A 25,625-nucleotide genomic window follows, 5' to 3' on the forward strand; every position below is an offset into this window, starting at 1 on the left:
GTTCTTTATGATATTAGTGAATCTTATGTTATGATTAAAAACATAGATGCAGAGATGAGCTACATGATTTAGATTTTTTATAATCAATTATTAAAATTATTAAAATGCACCTCACACAGCAATTTGTAATAAGAAAGGTCCTGCAAATACCTGTCATCCGGTCAGCCCCAACGAACTATCCAAATGGTTTGATATCGCTTACTGTGATTGCTATTAAGGAAGGAAGAGTAAACCATGATAAAGGTGAAATAGTTGTATTAAATCTGACCTATGTTTTTTTTCTCTATTTGAACATATTCTTCAAGCTCTAAGAGCTTATGATGAGTCTTCTATAAATGAATACACTCTTTGAAGGATATAAATACAAATGTAACAATGATTTGTCATGTTATGAGGTTCCATGATGTTTGCTCCAGCAACTAGTGCTCTGCTGTAAATTTTAAACACTAATCAAATAACTAATTTAAAGGGGAGTCCAGCCTTGGCCATAAAATGTTGTGTTGGGAAGGAGAAAAATAAATTAAACAGAATGGTGAAAGTTTGAAAGAAATTGGACAAGCAATAAGAAAGTTATGGCTGCTTCAAAATTGAGATCACTAATACTATGTAGATTTCAAATTGGCAACTGGGTAAGTAAATTATGACAAGGGGCAAGGACAACTTTCCCATAGGCCATGTACTTTATTATCAGGGATTTGTGGTTTTCTCCTAAGTACCCATTCCCCTGGGGCAGTAATCTAAATATAACCTGTGTAGTATATTGTTTTATGTCCTCATGAAAGAAAAATATAATTTGAAATAAAACTTTTGGGAAAAATGACATTTTAGCCATAATATGTATTGGAGTACATGGAAGAGTAGTCCTTGCCTTACATCACTAAGACATACTATATGCGGCCAATTTGAAATCTCCATGGGTATAGTGATTACCAATATTTACAACTTTCAAAAATTCATATCTTTCTTTTTGCTTGTCCAATATTGTTCAAACTTTCACCTATCAACTTGTCTGATTTTTCTTTTCCTTATAAAAACAAGTTTTTATTTGGGTTGGATTCCCCTTTAAATCATGGATTAAACACCATACCCTAACACTAGACCTTACCCTAAACCCAACATAAAACCCTATTGCAACCCTAACCCTACAGCTCAGACAAATTATAGCCCAGAGCAGTTGCAGGATCCAATGTTGTGTCACTGTCAATGATGACATATATTTACATGTGTGAATATTAAATGAAATAAAATATCTCTACGTCTCCTTTACAGTCCGCTTCAAGTGTCGTCCAAGCGCTGGTTAAAGAAGAACGGTTTGATAGCCAAGAAGTTGACCATCTACGATGCTTTAGGGGGTACCATGGTCAAACAAAAAGCAAAATATGTGCCCATACTTGATAAATACGTCATCTCTCAAGTTTTCAACGAGGTAAGAAGAAGCGCTTGTCTCCTCAGTAAATTCTCGAGTGGTGCACACGTGCTATGTCTACCGCTGTTTCATCTCATTTCATGTGGTTAATCCTGTTCCATCTTCAACCAGTCTGTCCACCAAACATTTGGACAAATTGTCATTTTGTATCATTTACTGTTAGCAGTGGCGTACCTAGGATTTTTCACTGGGGGTGGGGGCAAATTTGTCCGCCCAAAAAATTGACAAGCAAAAAAAATGATAAAAAGGTCTTCAAGCTTGTCAAGGGGGGGGCACAGATACATCCTTTGCATGGGTTGTGACTCGTCAGGGGGGGGGCCTGCCCCCCTGCTTTTCATCTATTATTCATGTTGTCTACACTAGAGAGCCTTAAGGAAACCAGAACCCAAGAAGAGAAGCAATCTAAATGGAAGGAGTAAAATGAGAGGAACAATTTGAAACATGTTTCATCAAAGTCAGTTATGAACTAAGCCAGATATGGACTTTTAAAAATTCTTGTCTACTTTCTATGGGAGATTCCAATTGGCAAACATGCTTCAAAATAGCTGATTTTTTGGACAACTCTCCATTTGTTTTGTACACAAATTTTCAAATTTTCCCCCTTTATTTTACATATTTCACATTATCTCCTCCTGACCTTGACATATGTGTTGTGAATTATATTTTCCCGTGACATATGTTGTGCTCAGGAGGCAAGATGCAATTTGAAAGATAATGAGGAAAATCTGAAAATTTGTGTACAAAACAAATCGAGAGTTGTCCACAAAATCAGCCATTTTAAAGCACGTTTGCCAATTGGAAGATCCCCATAGAAAGTACAAGAGTTTTCTAAACTTTTCGAAAAGTCTTTTATTCAATAACCGCTTTTGATAAAAACAAGTTTTAGATCGCTCCTCTCATTTGATTCTTTCTGATATGATGGATTTTCTCCACAGATATTGAAATGCTTTCCTGGATAACCTGAATTTGATCATACAAGTAGCAATGAAAAATCCCCATAAAACATTTTTTTTAAATTGTCTATTGTAATATTATGTTAATCTTCATATATACTTCAAATGTGATTATATGCTACTATGTCAACTGTATAACAATTGTAAATATGAACAATTGAAAGTGGAAAATAAAAACAATTGATTTGAATTGAAAGATATGTCTCAAAGTAAACTGAACAGTGCATGCAGTGTATTTGTAAAAAATGTTTTTTTTGAAGCCCATTTGTATCCAAGGATTGTTTGAACTTTAAAAATGATATTTCTTGTGTTCACTTCTTAGGTTCTTCCTCTTGCCCATGTGACTGGCAACAAACAAGAGATAAACTTGATCAACCCAGGAGCGGTCGATCTGAAAGTTTACGAAGACAAGGTGAACGGCGCCCTCAACCTATATAGACGCAGACTTGACACCATCGTCTGGAATGCTCTTTCAGAAGAAGAGAGGGATCAGTAAGTCTTGAATTTATTTCTTTTACTTTATTTTGTTGCTCAATATTGTTTATAATCTAGCATAATATTTAATGATACATAAATCACCAAGGTTCTTAATCATTTGAGACCTACTGGGTCGAAAACTTTTTCTATAAAAACATTCTAGATAGCACTGGCAATGAATGGAAGTTGAAAATTTAAAGAACTATTTATCTGAATCACAAATTCCAAGTGCCAGGATGAATGAAGCTTAATCTGTAGAACTGTAAGTGCGATCCCAGGAAAAGTGGAGTTTTAAATGTGGTTTGTAATCACTTTGAAAAGAGAAACACTGAATAATGTATGGTGTTAATAGACAAATTTACAAAGGTGGTCTTTAAAATTATCGGTTGAAATCATGGTTTATGCAGATTTCCTGCATAAATTACACTTATTTACTATATATGTTAAAACAATGTCAAATACTGATGCGCGCTTTTGTCACAGTGTGCCAAATTGACGCGTGCTGCCATGATTAAGTACGCTATTTAAATCACGAGTCCACTGTTTGAAGAGTGATCTCAATAATTGAAAATGGTGGACCCATGAATAAAATAGTGTGGATAACCATGGCAACAGGCGTCAATTTGGCACACTGTGTGACAAAAGCACGCATCAGCATTGGACATTGTTCAGCTATATACACGGCAAATGAGCATAATTTATACAGGAAATCTGCATAAACCACAAGTTCAGCCAAGGATTCTAAAAACCACCTTTGTGAATTCGGGCCAATGGGTTTTATTCCATGTTGCAATCAGACTATCTAAGAAGCAGACCAACCACTTGCAATCCAGGTGAAATCAGTCTAAATTTGATATTGGCTTTCTAATTCCTTGTTTTTTAGCCTGGAGCCTGATTCCTTCCTGGACAATCGACACGACTACATGGACGCCCTGGAACGTCTCGGTTGGCCCATCCCGGAAAAAGACATCATCCTCCTGGAAGAGGAGATCGAGAAGGGCGAACGGTACTTGAGAAAGAGTGAGTCCCTTCGGAAGCACATCAGAGAACAGAAGCTGGGTCCAAGCACAGGAAGCCACAGGTCAAAGGTCAAAGACTCGACGGCAACCCTGGAAACCATGCGGAGTAGCTCACGGGTTGGTGGGTTTGATGAGATTGATAGAGACAGTGATGAAGAAGATGATGATGAGGATAAGGACTCTGATCTGGATTTGGTTGACGAGACGGGCAAGTCGGAAAGGACACCTCGTAGCTATAGCAACCGGAGTGCATCCGACAAGGATTCTTTTGGGTCCTCTTCATCAGCGGAGGAGGAAGATGAGTACTTGTCTTCGGAGAAAGATAGTCATGAAGAGGTAGACAAACGACTTCAGTTCATGTCGATCTAGTCAGGATTAAATCGGGGGGGGGGGGCATATCTCAAAATAGTCATGAATAGGTATATCCAAAAGGCAAACATTTTGTGTTAATCTTGTAAGAATTAAATCCAGGGGGTAGTATGTTTGAAGTTAGTCACAAAGGGGTAGACAATCATCTTCAGTTAAAGTTGATCTTGTCTGAAATTAAATCAGGAAGGGGGGAGTGGGTTACTTCTCAAGCCTCCATGAAGGCTTGATTTCAGCTTGTGCAAGAAACATAGCCTCTCAAAGCTCAATAGGAACAGGAAAATCAGTAGATGGAATATGAGGCATTAAAAACACTGCACAGACTTTTACTAAAGTGCATAATTAGAAAATTTGATTATGGGTTTTATCAAATCTTTAGCGTATCACACCAAGTTTCTGAATATATCTAATTAGGAAAGTAAATATTACAGTTTTCAAAACTTTTTAGAACCAGTAAATTGAGATTAATTTGATTAAAGACACTGCACAGACCTTTACTAAAGTGCATTATTAGAAAGTTTTCATTTTCATTTGTTTCATCGTAAATCTTTCGTGCATCATACTAAATGTTTGAATATATCTAATCAGGAAAATGAAAGAATGTACACTAGTATTACAAGTTTCCATAACTTTTTAGAACTTCTAGTAATGAGATAAATTATGTGTAATACAGTAGGTTAGACTGTTTTGCATTACTGTGTACTCTATAAAAACAATATACTTGATAAAAACAGATGTGTAATTTGTTAAGCTATGCATTTTCAAACTTCCATTATCAGTCTTTCAATGGATATTGATCTTGTGTGCTAATTCTGCCTGTGAAAATGAACAAATTTATCTTGATCCGTCCAGTAATAATCAGGTCAGAAATTTGAATATAATACATTTAGGTGCGTGCAGCTTCAGCCTTTTTATTAATAATCAAAATCAAAATGATTATATTTGATAATGATGAATGAGGTTATGTATTTGTATATATTTATTCTTTGAACAATGATTGGGCATTTAGTATTTCATAACTGCTTGCAAATTGGCTTGGTGCAATGTGTTCTTTTCTTGAGGGATGAATAGTAAAGTATCATCTATTATTGTGTGTGTGTGAAGAATATTTTTATGAACTTGTAAATAGCAGACTTAGATCTTCTGTTTGAATCATAAAATTGTGCTACAGATATTTGTTGTAAATTGCTTGATAAGTATTACATTTGATGCTTCAGTGTATAAACTTTAATTGAATAGGTTAAGCCCAGCGCACACTCAACGATCCAACAGAAATTTCATTTTGCATTGAATATAAAGTTCCAAGAAGTAAAATTATTTGATTCGGGATAGTGTTAGGAGTAATAAAATCATTATCTTGCTTCGTAACAAGCCCTGTTGTTGGAGTAAAGTCCAAATCGGCTTCAAGTCGCAGCCAATGATGACATCATGACAATTTGGAATCAAATTCTCTTTTGTTCCACAGGGAGGCTCGAACTAGACTGAATTTCCATTTCATTAGTCTTACCACTATTCTGAACTCTGAGATTTTACTGGTTGGAATCAGACGTTATTGCAATTTCTTTGAAATTTGGAATCGCAACAAATCGTATAGTGTGCGCCGGGCCTTAGGTTACCGAAAACAAATCATTCTAATAGAAAGAAGCGCCCATGCTATCTTGATTAATTATATATATAAGTAACAAGGTATTTTTAAAACCATCCCAGTCTGTAATCAATAAATGAAATGCAATGCTTAGAATCCTGTCAGTACAGACTGAATGTTGTAATTATGCCTGGTGGGTGTGTCATAAAGCTGTTAGTAAGTTGGGATCGACTTTACAAACGACTGGTGACCCTTTCTTGAGATTTAAATCTAAGTCAATGAAAATCTGATGTGAATCATTTACCACAAGAAAGGGTCTTTAGTCGTTCGTAAAGTCGCTTGTAACTTACAAACAGATTTCTGAAACACCCTCCAGGTAAGCTTTCAGTCTTGAGATAGGTAAGAAGGACCTCTTTTAAGAAGTTCGTAATTTGAATGTAGTCAGGAACTGGGCCCCGTCTTACAAAGGGTTACAATTGATCCGATCAATCTCAACTCTATGGAAATCAATCATTGTTATAATTTTTTCTAGAGGAAATTCGTACAATGTCCTTTGTAAACAAAGAGAAGCATACTGTATTCTCAAGAAAATAATGAATGCATTATATGCGTTATAGTTAGAAAACATCTTGAACAAACACATATTTCAGATGTCGATGTTGCTGGCTTTCCATTGTGGTTGATTGGATCAATCGGAACTCTTTGTAAGACTGGGCCCAGGTCTTTACTTATAAAGAGCTTTTGCTGACATTGTACATGTACATCTGTTGTAGTTTATCTGTATGGACCAATTTCTAACTAGGGGGCTTCGAGTATGCCTGACATATGCGTTTTCGTACTGTAGCAACATACCTGGCACGTTGCATATTCCATTGAAAGTGCTTTTGTTGTTAATTGAAAGCCCCCCAGTTATGGCTGCCTTAATTCAAAGTGCTAGTCAAATCCATCTACCCTATCATTGGAATGTCAAATTAATGATTTTAAGTGTCTTTCATGAGTATTACATGTAGAACTTGTCGAGTGTGTGTTGGGGGCAAAAATGATATGTAGTAGTTCAAAATTTCCGCTCTCTTTTCTCTTAATCGGTGGAGAAAAAGAGAGGAAGCAAAAATTTTTAACTGCAGTCTTTCTATATAATATTCAATAGTCCACTAGTCTATGCATTTTTTAGAACATTTCTGTGTTCCTTTACTCCAACTTTTTGAGCTTCATTAAATGGTAATCATCATAGCAATACTGTCCTTTGAGGCAACAGTCAAGTCTGTCTTTATGCATTATTAGGACTTGTGCACATGGCCTGCTACATTGAGGGTTTGCCCCAACACCACTCGACCAACTAAGATCAACTTGCTAAGTCCTGTTGGGCTGAGTCTCTGGTTAAGCCTGACATTGATGGCTTGTTTTGCTCTCTCTTTTGCTTATCAGGCCGGTTTGAGGCGGAGAAGCGGTGGGTCAAAGACCTCTCCTCAGAGCCAGAGTCATGTGCAAAAGTCCAAGAAGGCTGTAGCGAAGGGGAAGGGCGTGAAGACGATGAATCCGTTCAGCCAGGGTGCTCGGATTGTTGGGAGGAGCAGGCAGGATGGACTTTATTACCCAGGTGAGGAGGAGGGGGGGGAAAAGGGAGGAAACGGGGGGTAACATGAGAGGGACACATGTACACAGGATATATGCAGATGGAGCATGAGGCACAGGGAGGGAAAGTAAGGAGTGTTCGTAAATGCAATGGGGATGGTTTTTACAACATAGAAAATCTATTGCCAAAGCCCTTCATGACAAAGCTGTCTTTGTCGAAATCGGCGAATCATAACAGCAGATTCGCCGTGGACTCTGGACAAACGACTTATTTGCAATTTTGGGTCAGCTTAGAATCTTGCGATGATCAGCTTACATACCTGGTGTGCCAGTTTTCGACAAAGACCTCTAAGCTGTTGGGATTTGACAGGGATTTTCAATAGATTTATTATGTTGTAGAAACTGCCCCTGTTGTAACTGCGAAAGCTCGTCACTGAGAGGCAGGAGGGGAGAGAAGCGAAAGTAAGGGAGAGAAAAAGAAGAAATAGGTAAGGGAGAGAAAAAGAGGAAGATGGGAAGGAAGTGCAAGTGAGATCATTTGGAAGAGGGAGTATATTAAAGAGAGAAATACACATGCAGAGGGGGAGAGGGAGACAGATGGAGAGACGGGGGGGGGGGAAGTGAGGGTAAATGAGGAAGGAGTGGGGTGACTAAAGGCCACCGCACACCTTACGACTGTTCGCGATCCGATTTTGGAATAAATCGCATTTTGCTAATTTTCTAAAAATGTGAATGGAACATATAATTTTATTTGAGGTAAAAATTAATTGAGAGAATACTTATATAAACATTTTGAAAGATTGCAAGACTTTCGTTTGAAGTAAAGGCCAAATTAGTTCCAAATCGTAGCCAAACGTATGACTGCTATGACGTCATTATGACTAGATATTGTAATTGCTTTTAATCTAAGAAGGATGATAGCATAGTCACGGATTTAAAAAAGGTATTCATACGATGATTTCGAACCTTACACAGTAAGATATTTCAAGTCTCAATATTAGCATCAAATTCTACTACGTTTTATTCCAAAATTGAGTCGCAGACCAATCGCAAGGTGTGCGGTCGCCATTAGAAAGAGAGAGAAATTCAAAAGCTTTGAGAAAGATAAGAATACCTACATCTGTTCAGGCAGGTAAAGAAATACAAACAGGGAAAGAGATGAAAGGGGGGGGGGGTAAAGGGACAAAGTTAGATCATGGGGGAGGGGTAAGAAGTGAGAACAAATTAAAAAACTCTGGTTTTGAGGCAAGTCACCTCAATAATTACAAAAAAAAGTGGTGCCAGCACCCTACCCTCCCCCCCCCTGAAAAAATGTCTACCATTTTCGGACTTGAATCCTTTTTTTTTAGTGTTGTGAATGCTTGTTTTATGACAAATGAACCCAGTCTAAGATGATTATTTATCCTTGAATTACATGTAAGAACAGAGTAATACCAATTAAGGGGAACTTCTGAGCAATAAGAAGTTTTACTGGAATCATTTTATCATAAATGTTTTACTCCTGCTCGGCAGTAAGTGCCTTGTATGTAACTTTCGGCAAATCAGAGGTATAAAATCTCGACCCTTTTGTCCATTTCTATATCACATAATCTTGGATTCATGGGAGATGGACAGAGATGAAGAGAGTGACCGCAAGATTTTACACAATTATGGAAAATGTTAGAAAAGGGTGCTCAAGTTCAGGGTGGCTGGTCAGAGGGGAAAGGGGGGGGGGGCAGCAAATATAAAAGAAGACTGAGGTTTTGATGCAGATGTTGGGTTTGTAAGAGCTGCAAGAGTTGCAATCAATCGCAACTCTAAAAATCAGGCGCAAGTTTATTTTCAATCAACCAGTGCGCATTTGGGACTTGTGATTGATTTTTCAACTTGTGTTTTAACGCCACTCTTTTTGATGGTGAATAGAGCAGAAAATGTGGAAATGAACATGTATTGAGGAGGGGTATTGATCATGTTTTACGAAGGGTGCTCAAGTTCAGGGTGACTGGTCAGAGGGAAAGGGAGGGGGGACCAAATAAAATGATGAAGCAAGAATTGATTGGGCTAAGGGAGGAGGACTAAACCTGATATAAAACCTGGATGATTGACTGACTGAATCATACAATTATTTATCACTCCTTTGTCATATTGCAGGTGTGGTGGTGCAGGTCCCCAACGTGAATCAGATCGATGTGTTTTTCCCAGTGATCGGTGATAAAGTCAGGATTTCGTCTTCTTCCGCAATACAGCTCAAAGGAGCTCAGGCTCAACCAAAACTCATTGTGAGTAAATTCAATAGATAAAATGAATAAATAAATTGTTAGGTGCTCAAGGCGCTCCTATGTTACCACGGCTAAGCTGGGCTACCGATTCCGGTGCGTACAGCTTTTTGAGGAAATACTTCAAGCCAGTACCCATTTACCTCACCTGGGTTGAGTGCAGCACAGTATGGGTAAATTTTTTGCTGAAGGAAAATACACAATGGCTGGGAATGTAAACAACATCCCTCAGAATGAAAGATGAGAGTCTTAGTAGCAGTCATAGTAGAAATAGTAGAAGTAGTAGTACAGTGTAGTAGTAATAGCAGAAGTAGTAGTAGTAGTAGTAGTAGTAGTAGTAGTAGCAGCAGCAGTAGCAGCAGCAGCAGCAGCAGCAGCAGCAGTAGTAGTAGTAATAGTAGTAGTAGTAGTTGTTGTTGTAATAGTAGTAGTAGCAGTAGTAGTAGCAGTAGTAGTATTAGTAGTAGTAGTAATAGTAGTAGTAGTAGTAGTAGTACATGTAGTAGTAGTAGTAGAAGTAGCAGCAGTAGTAGTAGTAGTACAAGTTGAAGAAGTAATAGTAATACTACTCATGGTAGTATAGTGGTTGTAATGGAAGAAGCAGTAACTATGTTTGTATTGGTAGAAATGAGTTACGAGGGGTATAAGTGTTAGTTGATGTTGTACTGGTAGTAGTTGGTGGTAGTCAAAGTATTGGCAGGAGTCGATGGTATACAAATAGCGAATAGGCATTAGTGCGATGGTGCGAGATTTCGCATGAGGTGAAAGAAAGATGCTCTATTCAACGAGGCGTTAGCCGAGTTGAATAGAGCGTTCCTTTCTTTCACCGAATGCGAAATCTCGCACCATTGCACGAATAAAAATATTCGCTATTTGTGTTGTACAACGCCTCGGAATCTAGCGAAAATATGAAAAAAAACAAGAGTTATTTCCCTCCAGTATTCTATGAAAAGGGAGCAAAAATACGGGCAGTAATATTGAAAGCGAAAAGCAAAATCCCACAAGCTGGGCCCACAATCGCACATGATCTTGGACAGCATTGCGCATTTGGCCAGCGGGCTGTACGCGCATTGTCACCTTATTCAATGAAATCGCATTGTGACGTCACCTCCTAAAGCCGTGCAATGGTGCATTTTGGACGGTACATTTTGGATGGTACGTTTTGTGTGCAACAGTACGAATATGTGACATTCAGCCTCCCATTTGCTCGCGTACAACAAGCTAAGTAGGCGTTGTACAATAGGCATGGATGGATCCACCCGGATCAGGAACGATGCAATTTCAGGTGCCATATTGTTTTTGTACAATAGTTGGCCTCTTAATACTGTTGTGTCTAATCTGGCTGGATCCGCACCTGGAGGTAGGAGTGGTAGTAGTAGATGCTCATCATATTTTTGTGTTTTATCTTCAGACGGGAGATTGTGTATTGATGAGGCTTGACAGTGCAGACGTTGAGGTCTGGGTACCAGGTATGATCATGGTTGGACCACAAGATGAGACAAGGCAGTCCAAGTTCTATACCATTGTCACGTACAATGCTGAGAAGGTACGAACAAAATCTTAAATAGTAACTTGGATAATTCTCTTAAAGGAGAATGAAACCTTTTTAACAAGATAGCTTGTGTGAAAACAGAAAAATCAAAGAAACAGATCAACAAAAGTTTGAGAAAAATCGGACAAATAATGAGAAAGTTATGAGCATTTGAATATTGTGATCACTAATGCTATGGAGATCCTCAAATTGACAATGCAACAGAGATGTGTGATGTCACTGGTGAACAACTCTCCCCATTACTTTAGTATATATTTCACTTAAATTGCCTCTTTTATCACATCTATCAGGAGATCATGTGTTCTTTCTACAGGAGGGCATGTAATACAGATTTTTAAAGAATGCATCATGGATAAAGAGTTTGTATCACCACCAGAAAAAGCAAAAAGTGACATTTTGAGGGTATTTATAGTCCATCAAAGGGAAAGTTGTTCACATGTGACATCACACATCCTTGTCGCATTGCCAATAGGAGGATCTCCATAGCATTGGTGATTGCAATATTCAAATGCTTATAACTTTCTTATTATTTGTCCGAATTTTCTAAAACTTTCTTTGTTCTTATTCTTTGATTTTTCTGTTTCGACACAAGCCTACTTATTCCAAAGGTTTTATTCCCCTTTAAGATGTAACCCACTTCATCTCGCTTGTGCTCTTTTTCTTCTTTTTGTTCTCCTTCAACGTGCAGGTCCCCGTCTTACAAAGAGCTACGATTGATCTAATCACTCGTAACTCTATGGAAATCCATCAGGGTCATAAATTTGTCTACATTAAATTTGCAAAATGTCCTTTGTAAACAAAAGAGAACACATCAATTTGTCTAGAAATCAATGAATTTATGGATATGCATTCATATCTAGAATTTTTTTTGGAACAAACATGCATTTCTACATGTTGACTTTGCTGGCTTTCCAGAGTTGCGATTGATCGGATCAATTGTAACTCTTTGTAAGACAGGCCCCAGGTCTCCTAGTCGCTGGTCAGGTCAATCGCAACTCTTTGTAAGATTAGGCCCTAGTCTTCGTCGTCTCCCTCTTCTTTTCTTCATCTTCTCCCCTCGTCCGCTTCTTCCTCCTTTTCCTCTTCTTCTTCCTCCTCCTCTTTCTCTTTCTTATCCTCCCCCTCTTCTTCTTGTTATTTTTCCTCTTTTCTCCTTATTCTACTCCCATTCTTCTTCCTCTCTCTCTCTCTTTCTTTCTCTTCCTTCACGTGGTTTAAAATACAGAGTTTAAAAACATTGTAAAAAATGAATCATTTTGGATATTTCTTCAATAGATGAGTGTCTTGAGGAATGCGTTGCTGAAGATCTCCAAGCAAGAATACAACTCGATGGTTCGCTTTATCATGGATGTACAAGGACCATACATGTCAAAGTAAGTCCAGGGTTTCGTTTTATAAAGACTTGTTATAATAACAAGTGCAGAATTTCTAAATCAATTTTACTATCAGCCAATCAGATTGGATGATTTCAGTAGCTTTTAACTATTATTGTGAATTTGTTATTTTAACAAGTTTTATGAAATGGGAACAAGAATCTAATTTCTCCACTAATCAATGAAATCATACATTCTTCCAACGTTTGTTTAAAAGTTTACTTACTTTTATTGCCCCGCCCACTGTAGGTGTTTGTCGGAGGCATTTTGTTTTTGGTTCTTCCAATCGTCCTGTTTGCATTATCATAACTAGAGAACCATTTGACAGATTGATTTAAATCTCAATCCTAGTATGCATGTGGAAGTGACAATGATCTGATAACTTTTTGAGATATCAATGTCAATGGACTCATGAGTCATTATATAGATTGAAATATCTTGTTCTCTCGAAAGAACCGTTTTAGGGATCATCTTTAATCTTGGTTTATGTATGCATATTGGAGGGATGATGATTTGATTTGGCGGTCATGAGGCCAAAGGTCGTTTTCATTTTTATTATGCCTTCTGATTCACTCTGCTGCTCAATAGCCAGATATGCAAATGAAATTCTCACTGTTTGTAAAAAAATAATATATTCAAGAAATATTTGACTTCCACCAATTTTTTTTTAAGGTGCTATTTTTACCTGTAATGTTAAGTTAACTTTGTGAATACCTTATGATTTCTTTTTCCTGTAGTTGTACATGTATGTGACTTTATATGTAACTTTTTTATGTCACTACTCATAGGCCTTCTTAGGTTGGCCGTTGCTGATGGGTGTGATTTTTAATAAAGAATAAACTAATACTACTACTATATACCTGAAAAAATTCTCTTGATAATTGAGTAACTATTTAAGGGATCAACTTCAATTCTGGATCATATACATGTATATACATTCATGAGAGACAATTTTGAAGTTCATTAGTTGACAAATTTAGAAGTTGATTAGGTGGAGTAGAGAATCATTTATGGTAGAGATAATGAATTGGTCTTATATTTGAACTTGTAAGAGTGATTAAACATGAGTGCTATATGATGCCTTTGTTTTGGTTGTTATTTTCATAATAGTCATCAGTTTTATAATAATAATCATCAATGTTTAATATTGTTATTGATATTATTTTAGCATTTATTGTCATTCAGTAATTGAAGACGAAAATAGTGAATAGAACATAACATTTTTATAAACAGAAGTTTAAGAATGTATTTATATAAGATTTCAAAGGTATGTTGTACATCGTGATTTCAAATAAATTCATACTGCACCACATAACTTTGTAATCGTATGTATAAGTTCATTCTTTAATTTTACTTCATAACCAAAGATTATCAATACCAATGACACTGTTTATGTTTTTCAGGATGGGTATGAGGTTTGATTACCATGAAACATGGTCTGTTTATTAAAATGTTATGTTCTATTTGTTATCTTCAGTATTATGGGATTGTGGCCAAACTGGGCCCTGTCGGGGTAGCAATTTTCCGTTGTGTAGTCTCCAGATCCAAGTCCACGCTTTCCTTCACTTATAAACCTCTCTTGGGGGCAGATTTTCTCACAAAAGTCTATCGTGCAACGTGATACATCTCTCTTCCTCTCTTATCTCTCTGAAATATTGAATCATTCACTAGCACTCACCTTAAAGAGAGAAAAATGGAGAGTTCTTGTGTACAGTAAAAGTCTTACTTTAATCGGAGCTAACTTTTTACAGCCGCACTTCATCACAGCTCCTAGCAAACTCACTTATTTCTCAAAGTTTCCACATATTTCTCAAAGTTTCCACATAAGAAATATATCGCCTTCTAAGATCAATTAAGTTATGCAACTCGTTAAGCTACAGTATTATAAATACTGCTACTACAATAATCATCAATATGATTCCTTTATGAACCAGGGATGACAGAGACAGCATTGTCACCATCGATAAGCTCAAACGCCTGGCCGCCAGAAAGAACAAATTAAAGATGGAGGAAAAAGAAAGAGAAGAGGCGGAGCATGATGAAAAGAGCAGCGAAGAGGAGGTGGAAGAAAAAACAAAGGAAGATTCTGGTGAAGAAAAAGAAATAGAAGACGAGAAATCCGAGGGTAGTCATTCTGAGTCTGATTCCAGCCGATCGTCACATCACAGTGATCATAGTTACAGATCTGTAGAAGATGATGATCGTGATCATGACTCGGAGAGTGACAAAGAGGTACATCAATTTGTTTTTTATATTATCTGTAATTTTAATGGGATTTAGTGTAGTAAAACTTTACTTTTCATTATTTTGTTAAGTTTTTTTTCAGGCAGGTGCGGGGTGAAATAACCCTTCGGCAACATTTTATCTTCAGTTGGTCTAAATGCATTTGGTCTATTGGTACTTCTCAGATGATCTTATAACACTAAAGTAAAACCCATTTGGCATACACTACCCTTGGTCTAATACTCTTTCAGTCTAATCTCCCTCGAGTTAACTCCCAATTTCCACTCCATCTATTTATCATTTTGCTTCATCTAACCCCAGAGATTACGATGCGAGACAGACTGGAGTGCATATAAGACAAAATAGATGTAGCGTAACTACATTTTGTTAAAGTGTTGAATGGACCAAATGTCTGTAAGACAAAATAGTAAGTAGACAAAACTGATTGCAAAAACATATAATTAGACCATGTGCAATGAGACTAAACATAAAGGATGAAGTGCTTTTAGACATACTAGGTTTAGGCCATATAGGAAGAGACCAAACAACTTAGACGAGGCTTGGGTCGATGACCGATGAGCAATATACATGTGCGAGTGTTTAATATGCATTAATTTTATTCAGATTGCTAAAGATGAGCCAAGTGTAATCTCGTCAGAGATCAAGGAGAGATTGGTGGACTTACAGGAGCAGCTAACGTCGCAGCATGAAGAATATATCGGCAATCAAAAGGTAATAGAGAAATATATGCAAAGAATTGCTACTTTGTATATTTTGTGTGCAACTGGCTGATTTGCCCCCTCTTCCTGCTATGCACTTGGGCAGTCTAACGATGCAGGCTAAGGTTAAAGTCGAAATAATTTTAAGAGGCCACCATAATTATCAAGCATAACCTGAGGATGCTGATCCCCTTCATTCCTTCATTCCAGTTATCACTTTGTTAAATCAATCATATGTTTTGTTGATATTTATTTTTATCGCTTATATTACAACTATTCTATTATTATTTTGTTAAGTATTATCTTTCTATAAGTCATGTAGGATTCTCATCTCTCATGTAAATGTAGACTAAGAAATCAATTAAGGTTTCATGTTAGGATTAGGTTTAATGATAATCCGCTTTTATATAGCGCTTAATCAATCGGAACAACGTGTCTAAGCACTTTACAGATATATTATTACCCCGGTCATCGGATTCAATCAGTCATTCCCACTCACAATGTGTGCACATCCTCCACTCCCTTGGGAGTATTCCAGTCAAGTGCTCGTGAGGCGCACACAGTACTGGACAAGCTACAATGATTTTCACATCCTACCGGGTACCCATTTACATGAAGCACCTGGGTCGAGAGTGGCAAAGTGTGGATTAAAGCCTTGCTAAAGGGCGCCAGACCGCGGTGGGATTTGTACACACGACCCTCTGTTTACAAGGAGAGAGTCAGAACCACTAAAACCCGGCTCCTTTTTGAGAATAGTATAGTGTTAAATCCACAGTTGAAGTTAGTCATTCAATTAGTGTTAGGGTTCGAGGCAACTACTGACAGAGCAAATGGTCAAGACAGTAAGTAGCTGTTTTTGCACAAGTGGATGGGGGGGGGCAGGTCATGGGTTGGAATCCTATCCATGGCATGTTTTCCTTTAGCAAACTGTGCTGCACTCAACCCAGGTGAGGTGAATGAGTACCCAGCAGAATTAATTCCTTGAATGCACTGAGCGCTGGAAGGCAGCTCGAGCTGAAGCCGGAATAGATTATTTCTAGATAGATTGTGCTATATATGCCTCTTACTGTAATTAAGTGCAGAGGGATATATAGAACCTGTGTCATGAGAACTGTGCCACTACAACTCTCTCTTTTGCTTCGTCAGGCAATGCAGGAGGATCTTCAAGACCAGAAGAGACAGACAGAAGAGTTCCAGAAGGTGGTCCAGAGACACGAGGCCCTGCTGGATGAACACACCGGCCTGAAGGAGAAGTACGACCACATCCAAGGCCGCTACCAGAGGCTTAGGAAGAGGGCGGAAGCATTGCTCAACAAACACAATGTCCTAGAAGGTCAACATACCCAGCTAGAATCGACACATAAAGACCTCACTGACAGGTAAATCAGCTTGACTTTGTAGCTAGCACAACAAGAAGCAAACAATCAAAATGCAATGATTGCAAGCAATTAACTTAAAACCAACTCACACCCCCTCCATTGACAATATAGCACACAATACCTTGGTCCTGATTCATGACGACTTGTTTTAATAACAAATGCACAATTTCTATAACAAGTTTAATATCAATCAAACAAATTTAATGATTACAGTTGCTTTTTCATGTTTGTGATTTCAACAAATGGGCCCATTATTGCAGGAAATAAGAACGCACTGCAGTTCTGGCCAAGTATCTGACATTGATAACATTCTTTTGTACTCGTAGATGATTGATTTGAAAGAAGAATTGTTGACTGAGTGATGGCTAATCAAGTTGATAGTTGTGTTATTTTTGTGTTGCATGATACTCATACCTATGTAGTCTGTTTTGTTCAAAAAAATGAATTCATATTTTTGTGGTAATTTACTCAAAAGAAATCTGCCAAAGTTGGAATCAGAGGGTGAAAACATATTCCAAAGGTGAGAAAAAACAACAACAACAGTGTTACTGATGGGCCAAGTCACATCACACTTATGCTACTTTATGTAATGTGTATGGAGCACTGAAGCAAAAGCTTGTAATGGATGTATTAAAGAGAAATGCCAGTAGTTGCAGTAAACACTGATTTCATGAGAAAGTCTGTAAAACCAGGCTTAATTGTCAGTATATCATCGAGCATCTAGATCTGGTACAGTTACATAAACTGTACTTTGTGAAATCTTGAAATCTACGCTGGAAAATGTTCAAACTCATGAAGATCACCAACACAGATAAGCGCACGTGGGACTGTGTATTTTTCATTGCTCTGAATGTCGGCCCGACGCTTTACCCGAATCCTGTTTCTTATTCGCTAATTTCTCAGCAATTACACAATTTCTTCCAGAATCCTTTGGCACATATTTTTTATTTATACAAACAGACACTTTGGTGGTTATTTCATTGGAATATGTAAGAACTCATTTTAATATTGTTCCCACATTTGGCATTTACCTTTAATAATCAAATTATATTTATTCATTTAGTGCAAATCAAGTAAAATAAATCTTAAGAGCTTTACATACAGCTTTTCAAGATTGCAAGATTACGAGAAAACTTGATTTGCGGATGCTTGAAGGATTCTATAAATAAACATGACTGTTTAAAAGCCGACAAACTATTTCATGTCTTGGGGTCCAGAATTTCTTGCTTGCTTCACCTATTTTCAGATTTGCTTGAGAAATGTGTATAATTGTACTTTCTTCACTCAAACAAAGTCTGTACTTGGATTGATGTGGTGTGGAAAGTGTAATTTAAAAGCTACGACCTTGTCTTGTGGGAAATGTGTGTCTTCTAAAGAAGACCTTTCTTTGATGATTCAAATGATCATGCAATGCAGTTGCAAGTGTGCCGGAAAGCAATTTGCTGCAGTTTGTTGGGAAAGAAGTATTTTATTCAAAACGTTTTTTTTATCATGACTATTATGGCACTGACATGTTTTGATTACAATTTTTTGTTGTCTTTGCACTATTGTGGGATCTTGTCAGGAATGAAGATTGCAAAACACATGTGTCCCTAAATTTTAATCATTGCTGTCCTGCGGATTCTTGCAGAATCAGTCAATTTAGTGAATTTAGATTCAATTTGTTTCTTGTTCATAGTACTATGGACCCAATGAATTTTTTAGCTTTGTATGTTTTCAATTTTATTGATTTGATTACACAATAAAAAACATATGATTTGCTCTTCAGCAATCATCGTCAAGTAGGCATTTTGTTTAAGAATGATCATGGAATCAGTGAACAGCTTTTTGTTTTGATTTTCAATAGATTTCGATTGACAGGGTCAAATTTTAATTACAAAATCACAAGCATTATCTTAAATCAAGAAGTGCTACGTATGACACTGTTATCTGTTTTCTACTTTCCTAAGTTTGTCATGGCTCTTGTTATTACATTAATCTGCATTTCTGCACCAATGAAAAGGTTTTATATCTAAACTTCATCGTCATAATTTGTAGTGCACTGTAATATTACTCTTTCGAGGATGCTTTATTAGGTCTATGAATTTCTTCTAAGACCTTTGAAAATTTCAACCTTGATATATTGTGGATAAAGGGGGGGGGGGGGTTCTCTTTTGGTCCAGGGCCCTGGCTTCTAACACCTGCCATCCATTGTAAATGAAAGGGTTTTATTTTTCATATTGATCTAAACCAATCAGATTTCAGTAGCCTTTAACACTATCTTAACTTGCCACTCGCTGCAAGTTTTATTGTGAAACATTGCCCAGAAATATTGGGTACTGGTCTGTGATAAAAAAAAATGATTGGTCCTTCACGGAGAGGCAGGCAACCATTGATTGACTCTTTGACCTTTGACATTTGACCCTTGACATTTTGTAGGCTCAGCAGCATACAGCAGGCTCATGGATCCAAGGAGACGGAGAATCAGACACTGGCAAACAGATACCAGGAGCTCCTGGAGAGGTTAGATCAGATGGAGCTGGAGAGGCAGGAGACCAAGGAGCAGCTGTCTGGAGTGCAGACTCAGAAGGAGGCCCTGGAGCAGGAGATTGCAGACATGAAGAGACGATCTGAGACGATGGGAGACAGCGGGATACAGAGTAAAGGTGAGAACCAAAAGCAGAGATGAGGAAGATGGTGATGATGATGATGATGATGGTGATGATGATGGTGATGATGATGATGATTAGGTGGTGACGATGATGATGGTGACGATGATGGTGATGATGGTGATGATGGTAATGTTGATGATGATGATGATGGTGACAATAATGATGGTGATGATGATGATGATTATGGTGGTGACGATGAAGATGATGATGGTGACGATGATGATGATGGTGATGATGATGATGTTGTTGATGATAATGATGACAGTGGTGATAATAATTATGATGATGTTGGTTTTAATGATGGGGATGATGATGATGTTGATGATGATGGCAGTGATGTTGATTCACAATTTAAAGTGTCAAATATCTATCTGAAAGAACATTTAAAATCATCTTATAGAATAAGAGCAATTGCTTTTAAGACCTAATTCATAAAGGTATTTGGACTCAACATGAACGTTAGTATTGCTAGTAGTCCAAAAATGATCCCAATTACGACCAACAAGTCACAAATGGCCACTGCAACATATTTCCGCATGTCCACTTTTTGCTTGTATTTACTTTTGGTTTGTTATATACTATATAAAATAGTATTTCACTACTGATAGGGATACCCAGTTTAAAAAAAAAAGGCAAAATGAATGAATGAATGACTAAATGAAGAAATAAATAAATAAATAAATAGATATATAGATAGATAGATAGATGAATGAATAAATAGATAGAAATAAATAAATAAATGAATAAATAAATGAATTGAAAGTAATTAGATACACGAATGAAATTAATAAGATAAATATATAAATGAACAAGTAAATACATAAATTACCGGTACTTAAATAAATAAGTAAATAAATGGATGGGTGGATAGATCAGTCTTGGTATCTGAAAACCTCAGAACAAATATGTCAGTGAAAATGTTTCACAAAACATTCTTTCCACTGATCCATTTGAAATAACCCCATTTGCTTATCCAATTAATCCTGATTTCATCGAATTAATGAACCTTCCAAACATAGAGCGCACTGCTCGATTGCATTGAAGTAAATTGTGAGTGATATCACAAATTGATAAAGCATTCCTTTCAAAACATTTTCCAGACCTTGGGAGCGTGTTTCACGAAGCATCTTGTTTTCAATGATAAATTTCCTCTGAGCCAATCAGATGCAGGGATTTCAGTAGCTTATAACAACTGTCAATCACTGACCATTTGGTTCATGAAATGTTCCCCATGTGCACTGGAATGACGGTGGAATTCATGTTTAGAAACATGTCAGATTTTGTTTACTCCTCCGGAGAAGAGGGACGCCATCTGCTTTTGCAAAGATTTGTCCAAAGTAAGGATTGTAAATTATCCCCAAGTTTATTAGTTTGTAAAGAGAGGCAATGGAGGATAACTGCTTTGTGTTATTAGATTGTAAATCTGGTTTGATGTTTGCTATGTTTACTCATACCTAGTGACCAGAAACATTGGGAGAATTTCATGTCATGCAAAGACTTCATGAGAACTGTTGGACTTATACTGTATTTTATTTCTGATTGTTTGTGAGGTCAGAGTTCGCTGTCATGTAACACTTCTAAATAAGGTAGTTAACTGTTGGTTCAAGTGCGAATGAATTGTAAAGTTATCTCTACTTTGTATTTTCTTACTGTCTTTAATAAAAAAAAACCCAGGGTACTTATTTCATGTTTACAGATTAATATTTAATAAAGACAGGTTTGCAGGCAATCTTTGTATATTGGATACGCTGGAAAGAATTGAGGCATATGTTTGCTAGACCATAAGCAATATTAGAGAACTTCTCTTCTCTGAAGTTCTTGCAAATATGAATGAATGCATTATCATTAAAAGAGACTAAATCGTCACAAAATTTATGTCGTAGAGAATAGAGACCAGACTATATTGCCAAGTTCATGTACCTTATCCTTGTATACCCTTTACTGAAATTGTATTTCGTTATGTAACAACTTGTTTTCCTTTCCCATTTTGTTACTTCATCTCAGAGCTCAGCACCAAGCCTGTCATTGAGTACAGTGATAGAGAAGAAGCGAGCGTCGATGATCCTGTTGAAATCCTGTCCGAGAACAATAGCATCAAAGATGATAATGGTCGGTTGGAGGATGGCAGTGACAGTGCTGAAGATGCGGTTGATACCGGTAGAGGGCCAGATGATGATGATGATGGTGATGGTGAGAAGGAGGAAGAGGAGAAGGAGGAGGATCACCATGATAATCAGGAGGTCAAGGAGGAAAAGGGAGAAGATGACGTCATCGCCTATTCACCAAATACTGGATGGTTCATTCAAGGTACTATATAAAGCATGATGGGGTCAAAGGTCATTTAGGGGTCATAAGGTCAAGTTTTTGCTCCACTAGTTCTCATTACTTTATTTCTCCATCAATTGTGTTTCCATTTGGACAAATGATCCTTGGACAACATTGCAGGTGTGTTCATGAGGATGATAAGGTCAAAGGTCACCTAGGGGTCAAAAGATCATATTGCATATATATGTTATTGATCGCGAAATCAGGCGAGGCTTGTGGTCCTGAACCACCTTGTTTATTTATGTTTTTATTATAAATCATCAAGAATCAGAATATTTGCAATAGATTGACAAGATAAGAATATAAAACACCCAAGATATAAGAAGAAATAAATATTAGTAAGAATATTAGGACAAGAGGCAAAAACATTTTTTAAACAACAGTGATTAATAGCAAGCTCCGAGACAGACAAAAGATGGACCAAGGGCTGATGGAGAAACTAACTAGTTGAATAGCTTCACCCTCATAAAAAACCAACAACTTTGTTTGCCAATTGACTGACCCAAGTAAAACCTGTAGAACATTCATTTTTTTTAAATACAAATTTAACTCCCCTCCCCCACAAATATACAGAGTGACGCTAATTTCATTGCATTTTTCTGCCCTAAGAAAACAAATCTTGGTACAAGTTAACGTTGATAAAAAAATTGGTGCGAGAAGGGGGGGGTGGGTTTCAACCCTCCACATTGTCGATAAACGCAATAGACATCTGTAAAACTTATGTTCGTTTTGATATTGTTCTCTTTGAAGGTACCATTGTTGAATGCAATAGACATCTGTAAAACTTATGTTCGTTTTGATATTGTTCTCTTTGAAGGTACCATTGTTGAATGCAATAGACATCTGTAAAACTTATGTTCGTTTTGATATTGTTCTCTTTGAAGGTACCATTGTTGAATGCAATGCAGTAGACATCTGTAAAGCTTATGTGTTTTGATATTGTTCGCTTTGAAGGTACCATTGAATCCCAGGCTGATGATGGGGAATACTACATTGTCGATGACAACAGTACTGTCTTGAAGGTTCCTGAGAAATTCCTCTTACGGGAGAAACATGTTGCGAACCAACCTTTGCAGGTAAGACGATTCTTAAAAGTCCCCATAATCACAATGGTCTAAATGAAAAATGAGTATATAGTTCGCACCGACTGTGACTGTAATCCCAATCGGACTCGAATCCCACAGCGTTTGTTTAATACTTTCAGCAGTTGCCCCCTGTCGTTGCTCCAAGTCCAGTCATTAAATGATAGTAAGAACCCCATGCATACAGAAAAACACTTCTTATCCAATGAAAATGTTCACTTCGCTGATCGCTTGTTGATTCCTGCAAAGACTGTTTTTTTCGCAATAGGCACGGAATGCGTATAGTGCAATTATTAAATGAAATCCCTGTTTAGAGTGTGCAAATCTGGGATATTTGCCCTTGAATCCTTGTTTGGAGTACTTTTTTCAGGATGATTTTTGTGAATGCTGTCACTCTTCGATTGCAGTGACCCCCCCCCATCTCTTTCCCGGTACATTCTTAACTGTTTAATTTAGATTCTGGTCTAAAGTTGTGGTTTAACTATGAAAGCCAATCCTGACACAAATCTGCAACCGTAATAGGTTCAATTTACATTTATCAGCTCATTTTGTTTACTTGCTTTACTTGGTTGTTGAGACTTGAACCACTAAGCTTAATGAATCTTTACTACATCATATATAACTAGGACCTATAAAAAGGACCTGTAAAGCTTAGAGACATCTTTCCGATGTGTTAGGCACTATATAAATGCAGAATATTATTATTATCACAACATGAGATATTTGGTATCTACAGTCGTTATGAGTTGCTCCATGTATCATTACCAATTAAGAGTGTTATCTTGAATACTTCTAATTCTTAAATAAAATTGTTTTGGTGTTTCGATATTATATGGTGTATTTCTATTTTTTTTGATAGATAACTAGTATATGGATTGTTCGTTCTAACTACCATCAAGTGCAAAGCAATCATTGATAATGCCTGTCACTTTACCATACCCTGATCATCCCAATTTCAACATTTTTTATTCCATCGCTCTATCCCATAGATCAGTGACACAGTCATTGGGCGACACCCTGACTGCCCTCTAAGCTTCGCCCCTGCCACCGTACAGAGGGTGCTACCAGACCTCTGGTACCAGGTCCGGTTCTACAACGGGGTGCTGGCCGAGGTACCATCGGAGCACCTGTATCCCCTGGACCCCGCCCTTCACAAACGGGTGGTGGAGGATGTATTAAAGAAAGAGGACGGATGGGTGGGGCACCCCGTGGTCGCCAGGAAGGAACAGGACGGTCGATATTACCTGGGTAAGTCATTCTCTAGGATTAACCCAGTGGCTTTTCTACGGGGCAAGGGGTAGGTGCCCTGTAAATGCCACTTGGCCCAAACCCACTTTGTCTACCTTCTGCTTGGTCTCATCCATCATGATCTAATCCTACAATCAGGGTCTGCTAACATAATGGTTAACAATTAATTTTACACTTGATTTTCACGATCAATTGTACAATGTAGTCAATGCAATCAGTTGTATAGAAATGTTCTATGATCATTGCTAAGCTTTGTGTTACGCCCCAGTTCATCTACCAAATATTTGGTGCAATTGCCATTAATCTCTTTATGTTTCTCCCCAGGCCCCCTGTTACATAAAAGATATGATAAGTGGTATAAATGATTACTCTAAAGCACTAGTTTCCCACAGAATTTAGGACGAGTTGATACAATTGGCGCATTCAAATTTGCATTGAAAACATATCCATTTGACTTATATTATAGGAAAATTTCTAGTAGAGTTTTTCTTTAAATTTTTCTTTTATATTTTTTTTTCTGTTGTCCTTTCTGACATTTTCAAAAGGTGTAATGTGGCATATAAACACAGTTTAATTATTATTAGTATTAGTTCTAAGCATAACTTCAAGTCTGAGGCAAACCATGTCCGAATCATAATATCAATTGTACCTCTTTATGTTGCACCCAACAGGTGTGATTAAATCAAGGATCCAGCGGAGCCCAATGTTTGAGGTAGAATGGGCTGACGAGTCCGTCTCTCTCCAGAACAGCCGTCATATCTTTGGCTCCTTCACCCGACGCCAGAAGATGGCGCTAGGCGACTACGTCCTGGCCATGATCAGCGAAGCCCTCATGAGCTACCTCCCGGGAAAGGTCACAGGGGTTAAAGGAAACAAACTCACGGTAGAGTTCTGTGATGGCTCAAGGTAAGTGATTCGAACATTGAAGAGGAAATTTAGCATTTTGTAAAGTTGGTTTTAATAAAAATAGAGAAACAAACAGAAAAAATTGGAAGAGATTTGTGGAAAAAACCATCATAGTACTGGAATTACGGACTTACAAATGAAATAAGGTTGATGGACATTACATGTGTAGTAAATTTAAACAGACCCGACGAGAGTAGGTGCGGATCTAGCGGGATAAAACACAATATGGTAGTTTTGAGAGGCCGGTTATTGTACAATAGCAGTATGGCCATTTGAATAGTAGTGGGATCCTTGCCCGGATGAGAGAGAGACCATGAGGGTGAATTGAGAAGGAAATGGGGTGGAAAGAAAAAGAGAGAGGAGATAGAAATTGAGGGAAGGAGAGAGATGAATAGAGGTTGATAAAGAAATTGGGCATTACGACATGTGATAGTGTGCAACTTCATGTTAATAAGTGATTTCGTACCGGTAACAGGAGGAATACATCGAAAAAATAAACAGCGTTGTGATGCAT

General features: G+C 37.5%; 1 protein-coding gene across 3 annotated transcripts in view; it reads left to right on the forward strand.

Annotated features, from left to right (window-relative positions):
- Positions 1 to 25,625, forward strand: part of LOC121413967 (von Willebrand factor A domain-containing protein 3B-like) — a 73,841-nt gene that overhangs the window by 20,960 nt on the left and 27,256 nt on the right. For 2 of the 3 annotated variants that reach the window (XM_041607005.1, XM_041606997.1), the window contains exons 16-30: positions 1,270 to 1,426; positions 2,702 to 2,871; positions 3,740 to 4,211; positions 7,252 to 7,423; positions 9,529 to 9,656; positions 11,065 to 11,199; positions 12,481 to 12,578; positions 14,513 to 14,810; positions 15,426 to 15,533; positions 16,667 to 16,899; positions 19,318 to 19,544; positions 21,555 to 21,857; positions 22,830 to 22,951; positions 23,947 to 24,205; positions 24,877 to 25,111. In XM_041607005.1, the coding sequence (XP_041462939.1) occupies positions 1,270 to 1,426; positions 2,702 to 2,871; positions 3,740 to 4,211; positions 7,252 to 7,423; positions 9,529 to 9,656; positions 11,065 to 11,199; positions 12,481 to 12,578; positions 14,513 to 14,810; positions 15,426 to 15,533; positions 16,667 to 16,899; positions 19,318 to 19,544; positions 21,555 to 21,857; positions 22,830 to 22,951; positions 23,947 to 24,205; positions 24,877 to 25,111 (3,117 nt within the window). The remainder of the gene's footprint in view (positions 1 to 1,269; positions 1,427 to 2,701; positions 2,872 to 3,739; positions 4,212 to 7,251; positions 7,424 to 9,528; positions 9,657 to 11,064; positions 11,200 to 12,480; positions 12,579 to 14,512; positions 14,811 to 15,425; positions 15,534 to 16,666; positions 16,900 to 19,317; positions 19,545 to 21,554; positions 21,858 to 22,829; positions 22,952 to 23,946; positions 24,206 to 24,876; positions 25,112 to 25,625) is intronic. The other variant, XM_041607014.1, reaches the window with a different exon arrangement.

This window comes from Lytechinus variegatus, chromosome 1 (genome assembly GCF_018143015.1).
Source record: "Lytechinus variegatus isolate NC3 chromosome 1, Lvar_3.0, whole genome shotgun sequence".
Classification (NCBI taxonomy): domain Eukaryota; kingdom Metazoa; phylum Echinodermata; class Echinoidea; order Temnopleuroida; family Toxopneustidae; genus Lytechinus; species Lytechinus variegatus.